General features: G+C 41.5%; 3 protein-coding genes across 5 annotated transcripts in view; 2 read left to right on the top strand and 1 right to left on the bottom strand.

Annotated features, from left to right (window-relative positions):
- The window catches only part of tmem63ba (transmembrane protein 63Ba), a 20,525-nt gene extending 5,731 nt beyond the window's left edge, over positions 1 to 14,794 (top strand). Inside the window, exons 2-24 of one of the 3 annotated variants that reach the window (XM_005936346.3) lie at positions 1,101 to 1,312; positions 1,591 to 1,670; positions 4,038 to 4,100; positions 4,834 to 4,924; positions 5,036 to 5,073; positions 5,167 to 5,309; positions 5,860 to 5,911; positions 6,021 to 6,129; positions 6,223 to 6,293; positions 6,760 to 6,837; positions 6,917 to 7,037; positions 7,430 to 7,563; positions 7,669 to 7,806; positions 8,289 to 8,442; positions 8,617 to 8,723; positions 8,843 to 8,929; positions 9,018 to 9,083; positions 9,284 to 9,446; positions 9,832 to 9,937; positions 10,131 to 10,298; positions 10,411 to 10,526; positions 10,645 to 10,716; positions 11,707 to 14,794. In XM_005936346.3, the coding sequence (XP_005936408.1) occupies positions 1,121 to 1,312; positions 1,591 to 1,670; positions 4,038 to 4,100; positions 4,834 to 4,924; positions 5,036 to 5,073; positions 5,167 to 5,309; positions 5,860 to 5,911; positions 6,021 to 6,129; positions 6,223 to 6,293; positions 6,760 to 6,837; positions 6,917 to 7,037; positions 7,430 to 7,563; positions 7,669 to 7,806; positions 8,289 to 8,442; positions 8,617 to 8,723; positions 8,843 to 8,929; positions 9,018 to 9,083; positions 9,284 to 9,446; positions 9,832 to 9,937; positions 10,131 to 10,298; positions 10,411 to 10,526; positions 10,645 to 10,716; positions 11,707 to 11,886 (2,529 nt within the window). In that variant the 5' untranslated portion in view covers positions 1,101 to 1,120 and the 3' untranslated portion in view covers positions 11,887 to 14,794. Of the gene's footprint in view, positions 1 to 1,100; positions 1,313 to 1,590; positions 1,671 to 3,686; positions 3,732 to 4,037; positions 4,101 to 4,833; positions 4,925 to 5,035; positions 5,074 to 5,166; positions 5,310 to 5,859; positions 5,912 to 6,020; positions 6,130 to 6,222; positions 6,294 to 6,759; positions 6,838 to 6,916; positions 7,038 to 7,429; positions 7,564 to 7,668; positions 7,807 to 8,288; positions 8,443 to 8,616; positions 8,724 to 8,842; positions 8,930 to 9,017; positions 9,084 to 9,283; positions 9,447 to 9,831; positions 9,938 to 10,130; positions 10,299 to 10,410; positions 10,527 to 10,644; positions 10,717 to 11,706 lie in introns of all 3 variants that reach the window. The other 2 variants (XM_005936347.3, XM_005936348.3) reach the window with 2 other exon arrangements.
- Positions 14,795 to 15,728: 934 nt separating this feature from the next.
- Positions 15,729 to 18,412, top strand: LOC102312653 (zinc transporter ZIP9). Its single transcript, XM_005936350.2, has 7 exons — positions 15,729 to 16,578; positions 16,753 to 16,858; positions 17,081 to 17,239; positions 17,335 to 17,403; positions 17,734 to 17,819; positions 17,903 to 18,037; positions 18,152 to 18,412. The coding sequence occupies exons 1-7, from the start codon at positions 16,483 to 16,485 to the stop codon at positions 18,410 to 18,412; spliced, it is 912 nt and encodes a 303-aa protein (XP_005936412.1). The 5' UTR covers positions 15,729 to 16,482.
- Positions 18,413 to 21,107: 2,695 nt separating this feature from the next.
- LOC102312977 (coiled-coil domain-containing protein 177) lies at positions 21,108 to 23,026 on the bottom strand. The gene has a single exon (XM_005936351.3). The coding sequence runs from the start codon at positions 22,886 to 22,888 to the stop codon at positions 21,194 to 21,196; it is 1,695 nt and encodes a 564-aa protein (XP_005936413.1). The 5' UTR covers positions 22,889 to 23,026; the 3' UTR covers positions 21,108 to 21,193.
- Between the last annotated feature and the right edge of the window lie 1,753 nt (positions 23,027 to 24,779).

The following is a 24,779-nucleotide window of genomic DNA, read 5'->3' as shown; positions in this document are numbered from 1 at the left end:
ACTCTGTAGCATGGTGGGTCCAGAGCTTCTATATGTTAAAGTCTCAGAGGGTAAAAGCACTGAATGGATGGCTAGTGTTTTATTAGGATGGCCCTAATATTTGATACAGTAGTAGTAATTTACATTTATTTCCAGACAAATGTTATCCTTTTTCTGGGTCAGCAAATATTTACCTTAAGTAGTCTGAAGTAATCCATCATTTTTCTGTGTGCTAGAGAGGAAAATTAAGCTAAACTTAAACTCACTTTGAAATGTTTGTAGTAAAATCCTTTTTGGGATTTGAAATACTTCTCCCATAATTCATTATAATGCTCAGACTTTTAAACATGTCAGTATCTTTTCATCATTATCCTTTAAGTAGATTTTTAAGTCAGCTGTTTGTTTCCTTCTGAAATGGATTAGAGAAATTTTGCTACTGGTAGGCTTATCCCAGTAGGCCAGATCTTTTAAGCCTGACTGGACTCATGTTAATGTAAAGTGTAAAAGTAAAGTGTAAAGTAAAGTAAAGTGTGCGTGTTAGTCCCCATAGGGAAATAGTTCCTCTGCATTTAACCCATTCACCCAGTGAAGCAGAATGACGTAAACGCTGACTTTGATGTTGTCTAGAAACAATTCTCTCGTGCGATTACAGTGTTGGTCTCTTTACTGTTGCTGGAATGAAAAGGAAATGTCTGCTAGCTGACTGCCAAGATGCGCAGAGTATAATTTGTGCTTACCACAGTTGTTTCCCATGAATTCAGTACAAAGTTAAATATGTGTCATTAACACCAAAAGTGTCTGTAAAGAGGGAACAGAAAGTGTACTATGTTTTAAAAGCAGGATTTCAGTTGTTGTGCGGTCAGAAGTTGCCTCTCCAACATGTGATTATTGACATGACGGAAACACCAGCTGGTCATTAAAATGGGAAATAAAATGACATTATCTTGTGTGACAGGGCCTTTCTGGTTGTCCCCCTTCCATTTCTGATCATTTACTGGGCATGCAGACACTGATGTCGTCTTCTGAAAGTAGCTGACATAGACGGACGGCGTGACCGATGATTTCAGTGTATGTAGTTGTGTAAAAAAATAAATAAATTAAAATTAATTTTCTTTTTACAGGTTCTTGTCATGCTGCAGTGATGTACAAGGTACTGATTTTAATACTAACCTTCTGGGGGGTGACAGTGAACTGCATTGGAACATCGCCGGCACCATTCCGCAATAAATCTACGGAAATGTGTTACTCTGCTCGAATTAGGAGTACTGTACTCCAGGGTTTGCCCTTTGGTGGGGTGCCTACTGTCCTTGCCCTTGACTTTATGTGCTTCTTGGTGAGTACTTCTGTCACTCATATGGACCATAACATTACTATTTATGAGCACCTTTTTACGTAAGGCATAATGCGATCCTCATCATCACATGTGGGCCCTTTAATATTGTGTATTGTGTTGTCATTACAATTCTAAGAACTGAAATAAAAATAGTTCCAGGAAAGTGTTTATAAACTATAAACAGCCCGAAGCACCTATGCAACTTTAGTTCAGTAGGTCCCTGTAATGTAAATAAAGGTACTGAAGGTGTTGACCTGCTCTTTCTCTTGTGCTTTTAGGGTCTGCTGTTTGTGTTCTCTATCTTGAGAAAAGTGGCATGGGACTATGGGCGCCTCGCTCTAGTGACTGATGCCGAAAGGTAATAAGAACACACTGGTCTGCTAGACTGGACCAGTCTAGCAACAAAGCTGTTAACCTCATTTTATCGTACATTTAATGGATTAACATGATTGGTAATGGTTATTCATATCTCTGGATGACGTAACCAGGTATTACGATGGTCTTCTAAAAATATGTATTTATACTAAGTTAGGTGTAACTTTACAAATGGCAAACAGCAAGCCTGATTTTTCTGCTGGGGTTTGGACCAAAGTTTCATGGAAGGCTTGTTTGTTAGCGTAGGTGTGAGCAGCTTAGGACTTTGCCAGACTTTGGTTATCTGTGTACACAGTTGGATTGTAATGTTGCCTTTTTTTAAAATGGTGAAATCATGACGATGTGTGTTTGTGGGCACGGATTAACTGGATAATTTGCAAGAGATTTGACTCTGCTGTGTATCCAGCTTTCTTTATCTGCGGTTTATTTACCTTTAGACATTTGGCCCAGCTCCGAGTATAACACTGTGTCTGGCTCACTCTATCAGTGTAAAGATGTTTAACTACACATTCAATTCATGAAATGTGGTTCTATAAGGAAAAAATAGTAAAATTTCAACAGCATGTCTGTTTAAAAAAGATTTGTATAGACAGAAACTTTATTGTCACATAATTGTGTATCTTAATCCCTTTGGTTTATCGTGAATAAAGGGAGGTCTCTATCAATAGGAAAAGCTGCAAAACCTTTGAAAATGGAGACAAAAGTCCAAAACCTTTTGCCATCTTTCACATTTCCAGCCTTCCGTTGGGCCGTGTCAATTCTAGCACCTGGATCTTATGTTTGACACACCTGCTCCGCAGGATTGCTGATTTGATTTTTACATTTTACAACTTTTCAAACTAGTTTTCAAGCTTTTTTTTTTTTTTTTTTTTAACTAATTTTAATCATAATAAAATAACCTAATAGAGTAGGCCTGAAAACAGAAAATTGATTTGTTTGTAACAATATTAATTATATCATTTAGCCCTACAAGGGTCGTAATTTAAGTCCTGCCATCGTTTCATTTTGGATGTTTTTTGACCCAGAAGAGGAGGTTAATTCCTCTGACAGAAGCAGACATCGTGTAGATTTTAGCCCAGACAGGAAGTCAGTCTCAGCACTTTTTCCTTGAAAAGCACCCTTTCAGTCTGCCATGTGATGGTTTGTACTTCAATACATAGTTTATCCATTTTGACATTATAAGGAAAAAGCCTGAAATTGACAAAGAAGCAAAAAATAATTAAACTATTGGTCCTTTATGTACCCCTAGTTCATCAACATTAATGTCCACATCTAAGCCCAGAAGACTGTAGTTCGTGCTATTGTATGATGATGTATTATTGCCAGATAAATTAGGATGCTTAACTAGAAAAGTTTTGGAAGCAGCCAAATGGATGCCTATTAACAAAGAATGATTTTAGGGCTACACCATAAAATTAAATGGATCGGATTAAGAGACTGAATTCAGACCTCTTTGACTGTGAACTCTGGGAACTACATGACACAGTGCTCCATTACCCATGTCCCCCCTGCTGTGTTTGTGTGATGTTGCAGCTAGACTATTTTTGCAGCTGCATGTGAGCAGAGGATGAGGTTGCAGCATGGTGGGAGGATGGGAGGGGGTGGCAGCATGGAACACTTTTGTAACAGACAGGAAATGTAGTTTGTTGTCCCACGACACTGTGCTGACTTCAGATCATTGTCTTTTTTTCATGTTTTGAAAAGAGGCTGTTACCTCTCCAGGAAAGTTGGACAATCAAAAACGGGGATTACATATGATGAATGTTTTGTTACAGCTGCAAAAACAAAGTGGTTACTACATCCCAGGTCCTGAACACGTGTGTATGGCTGGATAATGTATCCTAGTGTGAACAGAAACCTTCATTGGTATGCTTGTGGTGTAATATGCCTACCCAGATTTTCTCTAAACCAGTTCCCTTGTTTTTTCCCCAACAGAGTGATTTCCTCTTAACTAAACTGAATGGCTTTGATTTACTTTTTTTTTTCTTTTTTATTATAGAAGAAAAAGGGATACATTTTACAGTCGTCTGGAAGAACAGGAATTGTATGTTATCTCTCATTATCATTGAGTTTTTCTTCTTTCCTTTTGACTTTCTGTAGACCGTCTTACTCATAATTCCTCTCTGCTCAGGGTACACTGGTTTCTTCGTGTTTTTCCTCTTTTTTTTTTTTTTTTTTAAACTCTTGATGGTTTGGCATTTTCCTTCTTCAGGCATTTCCTAGCACCAGGCTCCGACTCATTCTCCTCTCTTTGTCGCTCTCATGCTTTTGCCGTTGGGTGTCCCTGTCCTCTCTCACTGTCCTAATCGGATCTTTGTCTGCTAATCTGTGTATTGACCTCTTTATGAAGCACGGGCTTCTTCTGTGTGAGCACACCGCATGAGCAAGACACACAGGATGCTTGCGGGGAAAGGTAATACTTACCTGATCTGTGGTTATTCATAGACAGGCCCTAACATGGAGCACCTACAGTGTAACCTGTGTACTAGACCTGGCATGTGCAAGAGGACTGATTTTTCCAGCGTCAGGCTCCTTACTCATTCCATCAGATTTCTTAGAATCCCGGGTGACGTCATCTTTTAATGTAGTATTGAACTCTGAGTAAAATAATAATTCCAGCAGAGTCGGAGTTCTCTTCATAATGATATATGTAAAATCAATTGCCATTTCCTCTCAGGGGCATGCATTAAATTCGTATAAAGTAAATAGATTTAACAAGGACAACCTATGGCTCTGCTGGAAGAACTCCCCAAGTCTGTCTCTGGATTGTTGCTTTGTTTCTGTTTCTTCCTCTGTGAATGGTTTCTGCCGTGTCATTTTTATTGCACCATTTATTCTGACAGCAACGGTGCAAATAACCTGTAGCGCTTAGCTCCTAACACTGCATGAGATGTGGCTGCAGAGATTGTTTCTGAGGTTTACTGGTTTACCACCTTAAATCTGCTGTGAACCACACACAGCATTACCTTGGGTCAATCTCTTCAGATCATTTCACAGCGTGTTTGCTTTGTGTCATTACCTTTGCCATACTGAAGGTTTATCCTTTGTCCTGAAAGCTAGAGCTAATATCCTTGTATGGTATATGGTGATGTTGGGTAGTTGTGTAATGTCATGCAAATGCTGTGTGTTGTGTCTTTTTCATATAGCATGGTTTCTCCTACTACATCTGACATGCATGAACGCTATGAGCGCCTCACATCAGTCTCTAGCTCGGTGGATTTTGATCATAGAGACACAGTAAGTGTGCTATTGCTGCTGCATAATCTTGATGATGATAATAATAATAGTAACAATAATAAAACAGGAAAACTGGTACAACATTGTGAAATATGTGCTGTTCTTCTTTAGGGGTTCTGCGACTGGTTAACTTCTATATTCCGGATCAAGTGAGTCAGCCTGTTTAAAGTCTATTTTATATAAAAGGTTGCAATTTTCTTTGTTCTGAATAATGATCAAGGTGTCCCATTTTCTTTCTAAAGGGAAGACGAGATAAGGGAAAAGTGCGGTGACGATGCAGTGTATTACTTGTCCTTTCAGCGCCACATCATTGGCTTGTTAGTAGTGGTGGGCGTGCTCTCTGTTGGCATCATCTTACCAGTGAACTTTTCTGGAAATCTGCTAGGTGAATAAGAGTAACATTTAAGAGGCTACATTTTATTTTAAATATTTATGATAGTTTTTCTCTAAATGTTTGACCAGTTTGCTGCTTTTGTTTATTTTATTTCCTTTGGTTTTTGGTATTTTATCTTTATTCTGATTTGGGGTTCTTGTTGGGTTTTTTTGTTGGGGGGCGGGGTTAACCTTTTGACAACCTTCTCTGCTGCATAGATCTGCGCAGTTCTGTGACTGTTTTAGAAAACCTATAATGCACAGAACCAATGCAGTTGTTGGTGTTGTATGTTACTGCAGACCAATGTTGTGTGTTACCAGTTATGTTCTTTCACTTGTACGAGGATAGTCATTTGCTAAACTAACAGGTAATTGGTTACTAGCATATAAGCACTTTTTAGATTTTTGGAAGGTCAGTAGTCAAACGATTCTTTTTCCTACAAAAAAATGATCCTTTTACTTTTCTCCCAATTAAAACCACTTTCCACATTTCCTTGCTGTGTTCTGTGCAGAGGTTGCTTTTCAATCAAGTGATTCTCTTGCTTCGCTTTTTCTTTCCACAGAAAACAATGCCTATAGTTTTGGGCGAACCACTATAGGAAATCTCGGAGCAGAGTGAGTAACGGAGCGTCCCTTTTATACAGCATAAAATGCTATTAAAGAAGTTAATTGGGTCTTCCCTTTGTGCCACTAATCAAATCCTTTTTACATTCTGTTTTTCAAGTAACGCACTACTGTGGCTGCACACCATCTTTGCATTTCTTTACTTGTTACTCACGGTGTACAGCATGAGACGGCACACATCCAAAATGCAATACAAGGAGGATGACCTGGTGGGTGGCACGGTTTCAGAAAACCATGTTTGGATACACGTCAGTCTGTGTGGTGTTAGTGATTGTCGCTTTTTTTTTTTCATCTCCATGTAGGTTAAACGCACTTTATTCATAAATGGGATCTCCAAATATGCAGAAGAAAAGGAGATAAACCAGCACTTTGAGTAAGGATTTTGCCCCCAGCTCCACAGTTAATTTGAACTATAATGAGACTTTATCTGTGTATATAAATGGTACAGTACTTTGGTGTCATGGCTGCTTTGCAGTAACTCTATTAAGTTAGATGAGAACCATTCCTTTTTCTGTTAAGAGTTGCATCGTCATGGCTTTTAAGGTTAGGATCAGACAATGGCAGGACTGTATGTGTAATTCTCCATAATAGAAGGCAGATGAGCAGAATTAAGTAAGACACGTGCCACAGTGGTTTAAGATTGAGATTGGGGTGGTTTGGCTCAGATCCTACCTGACCAAACAGTATTAACTGCAACTGTATATGTGTCCCCGGTATTTTGACTTGCAGATGCTATTGTAATATTTGAAAAGTCGCTGTGCTGATATAAGGAATGTGTTATGAATCGTTGTACTTTAAAATGGACTCATTTTGTCTCCTTCTCTGCCCTTGGTTCACAGGAAGGCATATAATTGTCGTGTACTGGAAACTCGTCTCTGTTACGATGTAGCCAATTTGATGTATCTTAGCACTGAAAGGTAACAATGTTTTAACCAAATATGTGTTTGCGTGTTTGAAGATCTTCAGTAATCCTAATTGCTGATGCGTTAATTTCAGGAAAAAGACAGAACGCAGTAAGAAATTCTTTATTGACCTGAAGACACAGGGGAAGATTACCATGGTCAACCCAAAGCCCTGTGGACACCTGTGCTGTTGTATCGTTAAAGGGTGTGAACAGGTGAGTATAACTTTACCTTAAAACAGTGCATTCTAATACTGGTGTAGCTTATGTCGAAACATAATGTATGAAGTGTGGACTCTGTAGTGAGATCAGTTGAATAGGTATGGGTATGAACTGAATCTTTTTGATCAGGTTAAAAATTCATGGTTTTTCCACTGCTCCTTCATGAAGCTATGGGACTGTGTAACCCCTTAACACACTAAATGGCTTTTACTGGTTAAATGCAACAGTTTCACATTGGTAAATGGTAAATGGCCTGTATTTGTATAGCGCTTTACTAGTCCCTAAGGACCCCAAAGCGCTTGACACATTCAGTCATCCACCCATTCACACAGTAATCCCAGTAAACCATTAAAAAATATCATCACTTTTTTTTTTGTCTTTCATAGGAAGAGGCAGTGAGCTTCTATACCCGTTTGGAGGCAAGCTTAAAAGAACAATGCAGGAAGGAGAGGGAGAAGATCAACTCGAAACCTTTAGGAATGGCTTTTGTCACCTTCGAGGATGAAGGCACAGCTGCAATGTACGTACGCTTACCCTCATGGGAAAATGAATGTATATGTGTCTGCTGCATTGTTTTTGAACTGACAAGCTCTTTGGCTCATTACCCAACGATCTCTGTTCCCAGAATTTTAAAGGACTTCAATGCCTGCAAGTGTCATGGCTGTCAGTGCCGTCGTGAGCCCAGAAGCTCTATATTCAGCGGCAAACTGCATACACAAAAATGGACCATCGCCTATGCCCCTGATCCACAAAATGTTTACTGGTAAGAACACATTTAAGTAACAAGTGCTGGTGCTGTTCGTAACTGTTTATTCATAACGCTCTTAACTGATTAATTTGATTCAGTACCATTACTTACCCATATAAGGCGACGGGATGTGGGGAAGTAATAATAAGGTTTCTGGGTGAAATAGAAGTCACAAAGACAGGGTGGGTGGAAGGGAACTAAAACTGAGGTTTTATTTTATCAGCCGTTCTGCTCTAAGAAAATCAGCCAAGGCACATCTGCTACTAAGCAACTGTGGCTTTCTTAGTGGGGTGAGATCTACACAACACCCCCACACAGCAAAACCACAGTAGGGCTGCTTGGGATGTAATGAGTCCATTTTTCAAAAAAAATACTACCTCACTCCAGATGAGTTATTGTTTTTTAAGCTGCAGTATCAGTTTACCAGCCAGCTGTGTCCGTAACTGCAGGTCATCAGACTGTGTCAGTCTAACCGCTGTATAACCTTTATCCCACAGGGATCATCTGTCACTGGGAGGATTGAAGTGGTGGCTCCGCTGCTTGTTAATCAACAGTATCCTCTTCATCCTCCTCTTCTTTCTCACCACTCCTGCCATTATCATCTCCACCATGGACAAGTTCAATGTTACCAAACCAGTGGAGTACTTAAATGTGAGCGTCCCAAAATTTGAATGCTTGATTAAATTTTAAGTTATAAGCATATTCATGTTTTTCTCTTAGCATTTGAGTTCAAGGCATCACAAGTCTGCATCCTAATACAGAAGCAAATGAATTCACCTGTTTAGTTACATAAACATATCCTCGTCTGTCTGATCTGTTCCTCAGAATCCAATCATCACCCAGTTCTTCCCCACCCTCCTCCTGTGGTCTTTCTCTGCCTTACTTCCTACTGTCGTCTACTACTCTGCCTTCTTCGAAAGGCACTGGACCCGGTACGGTTTAAATTCTCTGCGGTCAACAGTATTTGAGTTATGTAGTCTTTATTTTAAGTTTAAAGTGATTTGGTGTATTGCATAATTTAATGTGTTCACCTTTTTATTTGGTTGTATAGGTCAGGAGAAAACAGGACTACGATGCATAAATGCTACACTTTCTTGATCTTTATGGTCCTGTTGTTGCCCTCTCTTGGACTCACCAGGTAAAGTATGTTTTTATTTTGCGCTGCCCAGCAGTACAAGCATCTGAAATATTTCAGATAATTAATTTCATTTCCTGTTTCTTTGCAGTTTGGATGTTTTCTTCCGGTGGCTTTTTGACAAAAGTTTCTTGCAGGAAGCTAAAATAAGATTTGAGTGAGTAGTGTACGGCACAGTGCTATGCTATTATATATAGAGAGCAGTATGTGATTTTGAATGTATTTAATATTTATATCAGTCCTTTAGCAATACCAAAAACATCTTGAATTAATCTGTAATGAAACTGAATCCTGCAATAATTTTCAAAGCTCATTTTAGTATTTTTGATGATTGCTTCTTTTTTCTTTGCTTTTTAGGTGTGTTTTCCTTCCTGACAATGGAGCCTTCTTTGTAAACTATGTCATAGCATCTGCATTCATCGGTAATGCCATGGACTTGCTGAGGATTCCTGGTTTACTGATGTACATGATCCGCCTCTGTCTGGCTCGCTCTGCAGCTGACAGAAAGAATGTCAAAAGGGTTAGTGAGACCATATGATGGGAATAAGGGCACAGGAGGGTAGATGCACTATGTGCAGTGCTCTTAATGTGAAAAGATATTTACATAAATGTCTTGGGCTTTTGGAGTATTGCTGACATGAGATACTTGACTAGTTTGAAAAATTTTCTCTGACAATTTTCATATTGGATCAAATGTTTGAGTAATATTTTAAATCGCCTGGTGTGATTGCGGTTGTTTCACTGCCACTTTTATGTTTGTACTGTGTGCTGAAATACAATGGTGAAAACTATGTAATCCAACCTTTTTATAACAACTGTCGATTATTACTCAAAGAAAAAAAAAAAAAAAGCCACATTTGGCAGTTAAAATGTTTGTTTTAAGTTGCCTTGTTGTCTCTTTATAGCACCAGGCTTATGAGTTCCAGTTTGGGGCAGCTTATGCCTGGATGATGTGTGTCTTCACTGTGGTCATGACCTACAGCATAACCTGCCCAATCATAGTCCCTTTCGGTGAGTTCTGCTGTTTAATAGCCCCGCTAGCTTGCTCCTGTTTCACTTTAACATGGTTTGCTGATTAAATTACAGCAGGATAAACATGTAGAGGACAGACAGCATGCAGTGATTCAGTTCTTTATACAGTGGCTTATCGGCAGGCCTAATTGGATTAGCTCTACTGATTGGCTTGCCTCTGTTCCCTGTGCAGGGCTGATGTACATGCTGCTAAAACACCTAGCAGACAGATACAACATGTATTATGCGTATCTGCCATCTAAATTGGACAAGAAGATCCATTCTGGAGCTGTAAACCAAGTGGTGGCTGCTCCTATCCTCTGCCTGTTTTGGCTTCTCTTCTTCTCCACTGTTCGCTCGGGTAGGAAGACGACTCCACCTAGAGGCCACTCTGGTCCTTAACACGTGCCTGGTGTTATTTATGAAAGACAGATCCCAGTGCAATAAATGTCTCTCCCGGTTCTTTCCTCCAGGGTTTTCAGCCGCAACATCCATGTTTACATTTGTGGTTTTGATCATCACAATCATCATTTGCCTCTGTCACGTCATCTTTGGGTATTTTAAATATTTCAGCGCTCACAACTACAAGGTTGGTAGATGGTCACTTTTTATAGCGTATTGCTGTTTAGAATCGTGCTGATTAGCCATTCTAGTGTTTTACTCTAGTCTCATGCTCAACTACTTTCAATGTGTGTTTTCTCTGTCAGATTGAAACAGAGGCTGTGGACGGATCGGAAAATGGAGACTCAGCGTGTCCTTCTGCTGCCAACAAGGCAGCGGTATGTATTCAGTGGTTTATCAATGTCAACATGAACCTCAGAGCATCCTGTTAAAAAGCAGGATGCTCTGCCAAAGCCTTTAGTAGCTGAAGTCAAAAACAAAGGACAAAGATGGGTAACATATAGTTTTAATGCACAATTGTGCTTTTTCAGTGCATGTAGAGCAATGTTAGTTTACAGATGAATTATGGATGGGGTGAGATTGTGAAGAACTTCACTACAGCAGGCTGTACAACCAAAATTATCTAACTTGCCTGATTTTGAAATTGATACTGTAGCTATATCTGTTAGGAGGCTGAAGGGTGGCAGTGGCAGGTGCTAGTATTTTTAATGATGGCAAAACACATCCATATATGAAGACAAGATGCATGCATCAAACAGAATCTGTTAAGAAACCTACCTATCCAAGACCACGATTGCCAAAGAGATATACTCCCGTTGTCCCCTGCATGTCCAAAGACATGCAGTTAGTGGGGTACGGTTAATCAGTAGGCCAGCGTGTTAGCATGGTGGTTAGCACTGTTGCCTCACAGCAAGAAGGCCCTGAGTTCAATTCCACCATCAGGCAAGGGTCTTTTTTTGTTTGCGTGGGTTCTCTCTGGGTACTCTGGCTTCTTCCCACAGTCCAAAGACATGCAGTTAGTGGAGATGGGTTCATTGGAAACACTAAATTGCCAATAGTTGTCTGTGTTAGCCCTGCGACAGACTGACATCCTGTCCAGGGTGTACCCTGCCTCTCACCCTATAGTAGCTGGGATGGGCTCCAGCCCCGCCCACAACCCTGACAAGGTTAAACAGAAGAGACAAAGGGAGTATAATCAGCATGCTTCTTGTTTAACAATACATTTCAGTTAAGGATAAACTAGGAAAAACGCACACATATGGTAGAACCTGTAGAACCAAGCCTTAAAAAAACAAAAAACCTTGTAGAGAAACATAAAGATGAGTACCAAACTGTAATACTCTTTTATTTCTGACTGTCCCCTACAGCAAATGTACATTGCTGAGGTACTACAAGAGCCAAATTCAGATGAGACTGGTTCTGGCAGCGGTGAGGACGACGGCCAGGGGTCCTCGCAAGACGAGGAAATAATCAGTGTTGACAATGGCTTAAATGAAGCCTTTCAGTCTGGTGAGGACAGCCTAATTGATAATGAAGTGCGGCAATGATTGCACCTGGGAATAGAAAGCCAAGTCACTTTAGGAGCCCACTGAATGAGTGAATTAAATGAGGAACTGAACCAACGGTTCTCCGAAACATCTCATCCTCCTTGGGGGACCTTCCACTAACATAAGCACCCTGCCCTGTCTACTAAGAATTAAACGGACTGTCGCACAAAGACTCTCACATTTCCTTTACTGGGCCTCGCCAGGCCGCATCCTATGTGTACCTACTGGAGAAGGAATCTACTCTGGCATCGAAAGGGTAGCAACATCTTCGTGCTCCTGACGCAACTGAGGCACACCCCAGTCACTTTCTCTGGACCAATGGAAAGAAGACATTAATGCATAAGGAAATCATTGCCTTGTCTTGTAAGGGGAGTTACCTTGGTATTGCACCCGAATGACAGGACCAGTACGCTCCACTTTCACTAAGGTACTGCAGTATGGCATGCAGCTTCAAAAACGTGGAGAGATTTCTCCCATAATTGCTAACTGCACTAGATGTTTTCAGAAAATAAGCAGATTAGGAGAGATGAGCGCATGAGATGATGGGAGCAGCCTTTATGCCAGATAGTGCTATCAGTCCAGATGAGATGGTCTCACATGATTCTTCCAGTTCCATAGAAGCCTTGAAAAACTGGGGAAAAAAATGCTACTTAACACTCCAGGAAGCTTTGACACTGTACAGCTATTAAAAAAAATCTCTGGATTTGTAAAATAGCCTTTTTTTTCGACATGTATTTATTGGTAGGCATGGAGTTTTTAACGCTGTCATGCTTTACACACCCTTTAAGCTGTGGAAGAAGATGATTCATGTCTCGGCACACTACACTGATAATGATCTTAGTTTCTGGGTCTGAACCTTTTGTTGGGACTGCAGTTGGAATGCTGCTACTAATGCTGCCTCCAAATAAAAAGGGGGGAAACCTTTGCACGGTTGCTGCAGAAGGACCAGAGCTGAGAGCCTGTGGAAGGTCTAGCTATGAGGAAGGAGAGAAAGGCCTTTGTGGTTCCCCCTTCCCCGGGTCAGTTTTAGATGATGCTGACTGTGCTTCTGTACGCGTTGTTCTCGTTTCCTTTTTGTTTACGTTTTCCTGTAAGTTGCTTGAAATTAAGATTTAGTTCAGATGGCTGCCATTTTTCTTCTTTTGTCCTGTCAGGCCCTCTTTAATGTCAATGTTTATGTAGACACTTTATCATGCCGATAGCTTATTTTAAGTTTCTGTAGTCAATGAGGAGAGATTAGGGGTGTAGACTATGTTCTTTTTTTTTTCTTCGATAACACTAAATAATGGGCAAGATTTAACTATAACAGTTACAGATTTTTTTTTTTTGTGTCGTACTTGTCTTTAATAGGAAAGAGGGGATTGTGAAGGAATCGAGTTTGACCCAGAAGTGTCTGTGAGCATATAGACATGCTCTAAAAGACCACATTTGATCAAGAAATGCAGCAACTCTAATCAGAATCCTTTAACAACATTGCAACACTACGAGCTACCCTATGAAATATTTAAAAAATGAAGAACATTTATGATAAAAGGCAAAGCACAACTGCTGTCTGTTGACTTAATGATATGGGATCATATTAAAACACGTTTTGTACCAGCTTTTGGAACCATAGACAAAATAAATGTGCGCTAACTGATCTTCCACTTGTATGACTGATGGAGAAGGGCACACCTTGGTGTATTTGTACCACGTATAGGTTCATCATCATGGTACTAACAAGACAGTTGTATGACACCGCTGATTCCTGTGCTCTTTGCATCACGATTGGGTGATTTCGTTTTGTTTGTTTGTTTTTTAAATATACCTCTGAGTTGGCTTGAACTGTCTGAATGTGTCAGCACAGGTAATACATCTTTTCCAGTAACTCTAATCTCAACTCAACTAACATTTCCACGTCTCCACTAAGCACTGGATGTAGTTAAATATATCGTATTTGGTGAGATAAAGGTAGGATACGAGTGGTTCTGTATTTAAGCAACTTTAATGGGACGGTTCTCTCACTAAGCCAGATGTTTTATACTGTATTCAACCTTACTGCTGTCCAGCCCAGTGCTCTTGTATTTAATTTGCTTATAGAGCTACGTTTGTTAGTCTCATGGTTTCAGTGATTTCTGTAATGATGGATTTTTCTTTTGTACTATCTTTGTAAGATCTGTATAAACTTAATGCAAATAATGGGGTTGTAATTTTTTTTTAAACAGCAGATCTCTAACGGAGGTTGTGGGCTTGTTTGTCTCTGCATCTCAAAAAGTGCACAGTCACAATGTTTTGTGTTTGTTCTGTTTGTGCTTTGCCTTTTTTAGGTTTAGATCATTCTAGATACTGAGAGTAACAATGGCATATCTCAACATTCGACTTACTCGTTTATCATTCTTTCCATTGGTCTGTCTGTACAGACATATTCTGTACTTCCCCTGAGTTCATTCAACAATAAATGTGTTTAATCAGCTTAGTTGATGATAAGAGTTTCTGTTCAATCGTCCAGTGGTAGAGGAATTTAAAGTAATATCTTTCTGATATTATAATTTTATTTTATTCAGTTGCACATGAAAGCTGAATTTGTGTTCAGTTCTATACAATCGGGGTTTTGCTGTTGCAGATTTATTTGGTCAATTAGCAGCAGCTTCATTAGTTATACCTCACTGGTACTGGGTTGGACCCCCTTTTGCCTTTAGATTTGCTTTAATTCTTCGTAGCACAGATTCGGCAAGGTGCTGGAAACATTACTCAAAGGTTTTGGTCCGTGTTGACGTGATAGTGCTGTTTAAATGGATTAGTTGGTACCAGAGTGTGCTCAAAAAAAAATACACCTCCACCACCTCTGAGCCTTTGATATGAGACGGGATGGGTCCATGCATTCACGTTGTTTATGCCAAATTCTAACTCTACCATCCAAATGTTTCAGCAGAAATCAAGACTCGCCAGCGGGCAACTTTTTTTTTTTTTTTTCCTCCTTCTTTTATTGTCCAATTTTGGTGAGCCTGTGCAAACTGTAGCCTCAGTTTCCTGTTCTTAGCCGACAGAAGTGACGCCCACTTTGGTCTTGTGCTTGCTGTAACGTGTGGTTATTTTAGCTGCTACTGCTTTCCTGTCAGCTCGAAGCAGCCTGGTCATTCTCCTTTTGAGCTCAGACATCAACAAAACATTTTCATTTAGAGAACTGCTGCTCACTTCTCGTTTTCTGACCATTTTCTGTAAACCCCAGAGATGGTTATTCAGCCATTTCTGAAACACTCAAACTAAAGCGGGCAACCGTGGCTCAGGGGGTTGGGAATCGCATCTGTAACCGGAAGGTCGCCGGTTCGATCCCTGGTCTCTCTGTCTCTCTCGTTGTGTCCTTGGGCAAGATACTTTACCCTACCCTACCGCCTACTGGTGTTGGCCAGAGGGGCCGATGGCGCGATATGGCAGCCCCGCCCCTGTCAGTCTGCCCCAGGGCAGCTGTGGCTACAACTGTAGCTGCCTTCACCAGTGTGTGAATGTGAGAGTGAATGAATAGTGGTATTGTAAAGCGCTTTGGGTGCCTTGAAAAGCGCTATATAAATCAAATCCATTATTATTATTATTATTATTATTATTATTATTATTATTATTATTATTATTATAATAAAGCACCTTTCTGTCTCAATCTGTTTCTCACTTTTGAACTGTATGGCAGGCCAATACAGAAAATAACATATTAAATGTGTAGTGAATTAATTTAAATTGGAAATGAATAAATATTTAAATAATTAAACACCTGTTCATTTCATTTATAAGAATTATTTCCAATTTCAATGAATAAATGAAATTTAATTCTTTAATTTGTATGTAATTTAATTTATTTTGGCACTTGTGGCCCTCTATACATTTTCTCTTTTGTTTTACTCTCTTTTGATAGCTTGTTTTAATTGTTGCACAGTGCTTTGTAACTTTTATGTCAATTGCTATTAAAATAAACTTTACTTACGTACTAAACTATATTAGTGGTATGCAAAAAGGAGTGTATCGACTTCTTATGTAACCTGTCCTGCCAGTGACCTACACTCCCTCTTCTTCTATCAGGAGCCTCGCGTTGTGAAGGAATTCGTCTTTAACACACTCACTGTGCTCTTTATAGTGTCCACTTAGTGTGGTCTGGGAGTACTTTGTTGAGATTGAGATTTTACTCCAAACTGAAAACAGGTGGTGAACAATTGCGCAATCGAAGCCCTAAAAGATGCAATTAACGCCTTTGTTGTCCTACAGTGTAGGATGGGCGCGTAAAACCTCTCCAGAAAATACCTTTTAACCCACCCTTTCAAAACCGGCCTGGGTTATGTTTAACTGGGGCACAGAGGAATGGAGTTTTGCTTCCACTCAGGTTGCAGTTCTCGCTGTCGGACACTTGGTGCTGCTGCTTGGGAAGCAGCTGTGTAGCAAACGAGGGGGGGCGGCCACGGCGGTGCGACGTGGAAAGGCAGAACAGCATTCTGGTGTTCTCTGATGGTAGAGATTAAACTCCAGCGACCCAATGAGAACGCACACCGTCCCGGATCTCAGTAGGAGCTAACGCTGAAATGAAAGCAAAGGGGCGAACCGGGTAAATACTTGTGTTAGGAAGAAGTCGTCGCCATGGACGGAGGGCTGATTATTACATTTATATCTGTGGCGATGTTTGTAGGCTCCTTTCTCCTCGGATTCATCCCACTGTTGTTCAGACTGTCTGAGGTAAGTGATTTCCCACAGTCTTTGTTTATAGCGGACTGTCTGGATCTGCTTCATCTTGTCTTATTTGTCGTGCCCTCATAATGTGCAAGGCTGTTGTTTTGGAAACTTGCTGAACAACTAGAACTTGTGAGGGGAATCTCAGTCATCTGCTGAAATCACGTGTCTTAACCCTAGAAAAGCCTGCAGTTCGTTTCCATCCTGGGGGCAGGTCTGCTGTGTGGGACAGCGCTGGCCATCACCATCCCAGAGGGAGTGGGTTTGCTGGAAGACTCGTGGAAAGGTGAGCAGGAAAGCTCAAACATGCACATGACAACGAAGCAGAATGGTTGCTGTGCAAGCTTTGTGTTTATGTGGGTGTGCTAACCCACCAAATTTGCATGTGTTTGATTGTAGCCTCCAGATGATTGATGAGGCAGGTGGGAGATGAAAAAGCTGCTCTCTGTAAAAACAACAAAAACAAGCTCATCAAAAGCTCTTTCTGTTCTTCATCTTCCGTCTCCAGCGTCATCCTCTGATGTGTCATCCGGTCTAAATTCCAGTAAAGAAAATGGGACCGTGGCAGAGAGAGGCCCACCTCGGTTCCTCATTGGGGTGGCTTTGACGCTCGGGTTCACCTTCATGTTTGTCGTCGATCAGATAGGAAGCTACCTTTCCACACGCGGCAAGTTATCAGAACTCTCACGCCAGCTTTACATTGCAGAGTGTTGCCTCCACAGATTTGTTAACCACCTCAGCGTGTGCGATGTCTAATTTCAGACCAGACGACTTGTTTGTCCAACAGCGTCCACTTCACAGCCACGTTGGGCCTGGTTATTCACGCTGCAGGTACGTGACACAGCCAAACCTCTCCTCTGCATATTTATTCTCTTGCTTTTGCTTGAGATGCACTGTTTCACAGGCTTCGAGGTCACAGGGGTGGAAAGTTTATAAGGAAACGTTCCTTATGCCCCCGTGTGACTCGGCATGTGATTCTGCAGCACAGCCTGCAGGATCTAACTTTACAGTTATTTAAACAGGGACAACCAAGCTTGACAGCAGTCACAAATCAAACAGCAATCATCCATGATGCAGATCTTAAAGACCGGAGACCTATACAAATCCACATAAAAGAAGTAGCTGTACCATCACAGTAATAATCTCTTTGTTTGCTTTTAGCTGATGGATTTGCTCTGGGTGCTGCTGTGGCTACAGGTCAAGTGACAGTACAAGTTGTAGTGTTTTTTGCTGTGATTCTGCACAAGGTGAGAGAACGGCTCATTGAAATGAACAGATGTCTGGGTGACGAGCACGATGCCATTGACCGTCTTTCCCGTCTCCTGTTTAGGCGCCCGCCGCTTTTGGCTTGGTCTCCTTTCTGATGCACGGAGGCCTCGAGAAGAAGTTCATTCAGGGACACTTACTGGCCTTTTCAGCTGCAGCGCCTATAGTTGCTATTGCCACTTACTTCATATTATATGCGGTAAGAAAGCACAATCTGACTGTCGTGTCTGCTTGAAAGGAGATGCATTAAATCCCAGTGACTAGACGGTTGCTGGTTCTGAGTTATTTAACCTGATGTGTGCTGTGTCTGCAGTCTGGAAGCTCATCTGAGAATCAGCTCAGTGCAACAGGAGTGGGAATGCTCTTCTCAGCGGGGACGTTTCTCTATGTGGCCACGGTGCATGTTCTCCCTGAGATCAGCAGCAGCAGGACTGATGAGCTGCCCTTGGACTCAGAGCAGCAGTCTGGAGCCAAAGCCCACCAGCAGAGACACTTGGGGCTCCTGGAGAGCCTCACCCTCATCATCGGTGTGGGGCTTCCGATGTTGCTGGCCCTCGGACTGCACGATGACTAAAAGAAAACATGAGGGCAATTTATTTTAAAAGGGGGTGAAAGGAAAACTCTGAGCACCTGTACTGTATGCCACAATGATCGGAGGACAAAATAGGCTTTGACAGAGTCTACCTTGGTCCTCTTATTTCAGTGTAACTTTGTGCCAGGCTATTGTTTGGGTGTCAAAAAGCTTTCCGGGAGGTGATAAAGAATCGGGTAACTAATATAGTTTCATAGCTGAATTGAGTTTCCATTCAGAGGAAGCAGAAACAGTTCTCATTTGTCTCCACGGTCCGCTGAAGGCATGTTGAGGTATTAAATATCCCAAAAGGTGAATAGATTTACAGGAACAACCAAATAATTCGATACTCTCTCACCTAGAAAATAAGGTCTCTAGGGCGTACACTTTATATTATTATATTTTACGGCTAAGAGTTTGAAAATATGGCCGGATTTTCAGATTATAAATGTGCAATAATACAAACTACAAAGTTTTTTTTATAATGTTGTTTGTCTGAGTTGGTTTATGGTGGGGATCGTGTCGAGTGAGAGGCAGCCTGGACAGGTTACCGTCTGTCTGCTATCACAGAGGCGCGGGCCAACTGTTCGCACTCACAGCTGCAGCTAACGCTAATTTAGAATCATATCTCTGACTCAGCATTCATGCTTGTGCAGTGTGGAATAAGGCTGGGACAAAACCAGGGACACGCGGAGAACATCCAAACACAGAAAAGGGGCAAAGGTTTGAACCTCTCAATGTGAAGTGATAATAACTGCAGCCAAATGAGAAGACCAACCGGTAAACTGGTCCAGCAACTCTCATGTTAGGTGATACGTTAGACGGAGACGGGTTCCTGGCAGCAGGTGAGGTACGTATCAAGAACTATCGAGCAGATTCTGGAGGTTACAGATGTTTTACTGACTCACTGCCACTTAGAGCAATTTTTACCTTTACTTTCCTTCTTTCAGCTCCTTTAGTGTGTGCAACATGTGAAATATTGAAACATGTGAAATGTCTTCTGGTTTTATAATGGCTTATTTATTTACTTTATACTTGATTCTTTTTTGTTTTCGTCACACAACGCTGTACATTGCTGCATCGACTGACCTAAAGCTTGTTTACTTCTTATGTTTAACGTGTGGAGCAGAATTCCCCTTTTAACAGCTACACTAAATATCTTGAGATTGAATTTTAATTTCATAGTTTTTGTATTGTAAACCAAAGTTAAGATATTTTACACTTAAATTTGTCCTTTATTCATTAAGCGCTAAACACAGTTCATGTATGAACCCATATGAAAACACATGCACAGGTTAGAGACCAATTAGGTTACATTTATGGAAACCTATCTGCTCTACAAACCTTTGGAAGTGACCACAGAAGACATGACAAAGGAGTATTAGCCAAAAGGAAGGTTTTTGGGTTTATAAATGACAGGCCACCAAATACCCTGATTCAACCGAGGACTTGGATTTTAACTACTTTAAAAAAAACTTTTGTCTTCAAGGATGCCTTAAATCACTGTCTGTGGTTGATGCTGTCAAGTGTTGCTTATTTAATTTTTGTTTCAGTCTGATAAATATTGATGACTCCTGTTTCCTCCTACTGGTGGAAAATTCCACTCTGACCCTCGGTGGAAGCTTGCCATTGGTGGAACACCACTAGAATAAAATCCAGTGTTTTTATGAACTCCCTGATCAGGGCTCATTTGCTGGAGTTTTGGTTTTTTTTGTTTGTTTTTAAGTTGAACACCATGCCATGAGAATAAAGATTTCTTTACTATTGTCTGAAAAGAGAGTTCCTTGGAGTTCTTTGATGATTTGTCCTACATGTGACCCCAGTTTGAATACAGGAAGTGCTCCCGTTTACAGTTCATGTAATTATTAAAAATGTGGCACACATGATCACGCTGCTAATGGTGAAATCAAACATCTGTTATGGCCTAGCATTAAAGTGATACAGCGTTGTTCTGTTTGAATCTTGCACATAATAAAAATCTTCAAGTGGTATAAAGATTTTATAACACACAGTAGTCAGACTAACAGGAAAACAGGCAACCCCGTGGTCTAGCAAACATTAACTCTTGCCTCGTGTCCTCATAGCTCATTCAGAGCATTGCAGTAGGACTGCACTTTGATTCCTTTCCAACCTCTGCAGACTATCCCCTCCCCTCTTATTTGCAGTCTACTAACAGCTAAACGCTCTAGCCATCAATCTTTAAGTGCCGGATGGTTATATTTGTTGTGACTAGTTGAATGTGGGTTGCATATAATGTGTTGCTACACAATCAATCTCATCTCAGGCTTAAGAACTAGCCAGGGGTCAAATATAAATGAATACACTGCTGTGAACTACTGAACACAAATGGTTGAGGAAACAATGGTGCCTGTAAAGTTTACCCTGACAGGAGGTCACTCAGAGGTCTTGCTGATCTAAGCAGTTAACCTCAACTAAATAAAATGAAATGAAACCGTTTCGAAGTCTTTGAAACTGTATCCCAGCTACTGCACTCTATCAAATAAAAAGTTGACTTTTTGGATTATTAAAATCACCAAATGTTCATGTGTCTGTCATTACAATGGCCAAAAATGATTTTTAAGAACAGCTCTGATATGATGTTCAAGGGCCCTTGCATCTCGGGGACCATTTATAATGAATTTAAATTCATTTACATTCAAAGTGCAGAGAACAGTGATGTGTCTCAGTATTTCTGCAAGTCTCTGGAGCTATTATTTGACTGCAGATCCTTTTCTAAGCAGCTCTGGGTGAGTGTACAGGTGCAAAACAGAGTCTGAATAGAGTTCACAGATTCATGCGGTTTAAAGACGCAGTCAGCTGAGCCTCAAGCGCCATCTGATCAAAGGTCCGGCTGTGCGTCTGCTGCCTCACTCTCTCCCTCATGTGAAAGGAGGCCCGAGCCAGCCTCTGTGCCTCCTCCTGTATCTGCTCTCGCTGCCTTCTCAGCCGCTCCCTCTTCTGCTCCTTTGTGGAAATGCGGCTCTCTCTGACTCTCCTCGCCGCCTCCTCCTCTCTCTGTAGTTCCTCTCTGAGCCTCTGGTGGCAGAGCTGCCTGTGTTTGTTGTTCTGCCGGGTTTTCTGAGCTCTGCGCCTGTGCTGCGCTGAGGCGTGCAGGGCGGCTCTCTCCATGCGTCTCTGGCTCAGCTGGACCAGGATCTGCTTGTGTGTGAGCTGCTGGACGCTCTGCAGCTCGGCCCTCAGCTGCACTCGTTGACTCATCTCCTCCTCCCGGGCAGCCCGCTCCCGAAGCTCTTCGAGTCGTGCCTCTACAGACTTGGCACGCCTTTGGCAGGAGTGCTGCAACTTCTTCTCCAGTGTGCTCCTCCTCTGCGCCTCCTCTTCCTCCCCCTGCAGCTCAACCTGGTGTTTCAGCAAGATGTGTCTCAGCAGCTCTTTATGGTTTTCCTCCTGCAGCCTCTTCCGCTCCCCCTTCTCCTTCAGCATCTTGCTCCTCAGGACCTTCTCCTCCTTCTCCGCTGCCACCTGTCTCTCCCTCTCTCGCTCCCTCTTCCCCGCCTCCTCCTTCTCGGTCAGCAGCTTCTCCTGGTAGCGTTTGCGCTCTTCCGCCTCCTTCTGTGTACCCTCCATCTTTGCCCTGCGGTACACTTCCACCTCCTCTTTTAGCCTTCTCCATCGGTCTTCTTGCAGAAGCACCTCCTGCTTAAGCTGTTCTGCTTTCTCTTTTTCTCGATGCTCCCTCAGCCTCCTGCGGGCCTCCAGCTCCTCGTTCCAGCGTTTCATACTCCGCTTCAGCTTCTTCCTCCTCTTTTTTTCTGCCTGAACTTGCTGGGCCTCCTCCTGCCTGCGGGCCTCCTGTCGCTCCCATTCCTCCTGCTGGCTGAGCTTCAAACGAGCCTGTTCCTCCTCATGCTTCACCAGCATCAGAGCAGCTATCTTCTGGTCTCTCTCCGATACTGTGACACACATCTGCTTTTGGATGCTCTTGGTGAGCCTCTTCAGCTTCTTCTCGGTAGCTGGGGAGTGTATGAGGTCTCCCAGGTTGAAGCTGCACAATGTGCTCCTCTCTGGATCCATTTTACTAGGAGCAGAGCAGGAGGACCTGCTAACAGCCTTCTCTTCAGAGCAGAGATCTGCATAGGGCATTTCTGTTGAGCGCTCTTCCAGTCTGGTGTCAGGCAACACCTCCAAGCCCGAGGCTTTACTGCTGCATGGCCGCCTGTCCCCGGCCGCCTGGATAATCCTCCGCCGTTCCTGGCCGCACTTTTGTAAAGTCTTCAGCCTCTCCTTTTCATAAGATTCATGCACGACTCTCATTGTCTCAAACGGCGTGTCCTGTCGCTCAGCAATGAAGTCGTTTAGAGATTTAATTAAAAGCTGAACCGGTTTTACACCCAGCCGAGCGCAAGACTCAAGCGAGCGAGAGTTCGTTAAGACATGTCGGTTGCTCTCTGCTCCGGGAGAGTCGAAGTTGTTCAGGTCCAACTTAAGCACAGGGGAGCTGCACCTCAGCTCCTCCATCCTAAAACTAAAAAGCTAAATTAATGGATGCCAGATACGGAGGTCCTGAGGCTCACAGGTGCTACACCGAGCAGCGCTTCCGCACGGTCTGCAGCACAGAGAGGTCAGCAGGGGATTAGCTACTTCCTCGCGGACAAATAACAGTCGGTATCTCATTAACCGTCTTTACCTCAACTGTGAGCAATGACAGGCCGAATAATAAACTAAAAAACTTTATTTAAGCAGACGGGAACGTGTTAAATAAACGCTTGCAGTCAAGCATGGATTTAAAAAAGGGCCAGTCTGTTGAGGTTTACAGGGATTTATTTATGCACAGCTCACTTAGGATCCCACCAGAGCGTTTCATTCAGGTTTACTTTCCCTGGATCACTGCAACGTCTTGATTTTTTTTTTCTTTTCCAGTCTCACTGGTCTGCTTCAGCCAAGCTTTAGCTGCTGCCACAAACTAAAATCACCACCATTTTTATCAAAAGAGAAAGGTTTTAAAATGCTAAACTATATATAACTGGGACTCGGATGCGTGGCTCATGGGCTTTTGAATTTGCTGTTGCTGTTTGCTTTTGATGAGTTTAAATGATTATATATCCCTGCGTCGCTGTATGTATGACAATGCAGTTTATCTGCAAAATAACAAGTAAGGAAAGCTCAAATAATTAGTATGGAGTGAAAAGAACAATGTTTTCCAACAAAATACAGCCAAAACTGAAAATAGCATGACCTAGACCTACTTAGATCAAGTAGAAATACATTAGAGCTATTCAAGTTGCATGCCTGCTGTTCATGCGCTCATCCAGCAGTGCTGGGTTGGGTAAGATTCGATTTTGAACTTTTTATTGTCTTTATACATGTTGACTTATTTAGTTTTTAATTTTTTATTTGTGAGTTGTAACCTGGACTTTTTGACTTCGAAGAATATAGGAGATTTTTATATTCTGTGGTAAATACACCACAGTTTGAATAAACATCCCAGAAGGCATTTTGGATTGGGTGCTGTCATAAAATACTAATTTCCCCCTGAGCAAAAGGTTATCCTTAACAAGACTCATTCTTTCTAGTTTGCCAGGTAGGTGCCACTTCCTCTTTGTTCTGCGTTCACATACCAAGCTATAAATGTGTGCGCCTGTCTTATTTTATTGAATCTCTAGCAGACTACCCATTGTTATATTATTCACCTGCATTTTGGTTCTTAATAATGACATGTAATGCTGCATTAGCTAAAAGCATTTCATGGACTCTTGTGCATTAAAAAAATAAAGTAAAAACATCCCAATAATTAATTAATTACATATCTTTAAAAAACAAACATATTTTTATAGGGTAGACTGGGGTTGGTTGTCACACTTTTTACCGTTACATGAAGTTGCAGAAGTTCCCAGGATCTTTTAAAAGACAACCAGTCTATTAGCAGATTTTTCCAACAGATAACCTGAGCAATAGTAAGCAGGTCAGTGTAAATATGTAAGAGAAAACCAAATGATGAACTCCACTTTTAAAACATAAAAAGTCCACTTAAAAACCAGAGAATCTGCAAGGACCTACCCAATCTGCAATCAATACAAGAGAGACTGATGCTTTTCCTTGAAAATTTTATTCAAAAAGCAAACAACACAGGCTGGTCGGTATAAAGCGCTAATGCTACCGAGTCATGTGCAAAGTGTTAAGTCCAATCATTGAGACACATATTTTACTACAAGAGCAGTAAATGTAGGTCAGAGTAAAGAGAAACATCACAATCTTAACCATCTCCATTTTTTTAATTTTTAACTCACTTTTTATATAAATAAAATACATTTATTTAAACATGTATCTGTGCAAACTTGTAAGTAATTTCAAACAGAATTTCTATTATTACGTGACCCCACCCAGGGGCTACAGCCGACACTTTGGGTAC

This window comes from Haplochromis burtoni, unplaced genomic scaffold (genome assembly GCF_018398535.1).
Source record: "Haplochromis burtoni strain Fernald_Lab_line unplaced genomic scaffold, NCSU_Asbu1 Contig_207, whole genome shotgun sequence".
Classification (NCBI taxonomy): domain Eukaryota; kingdom Metazoa; phylum Chordata; class Actinopteri; order Cichliformes; family Cichlidae; genus Haplochromis; species Haplochromis burtoni.
This window is presented reverse-complemented; position numbering and strand designations above follow the sequence as displayed.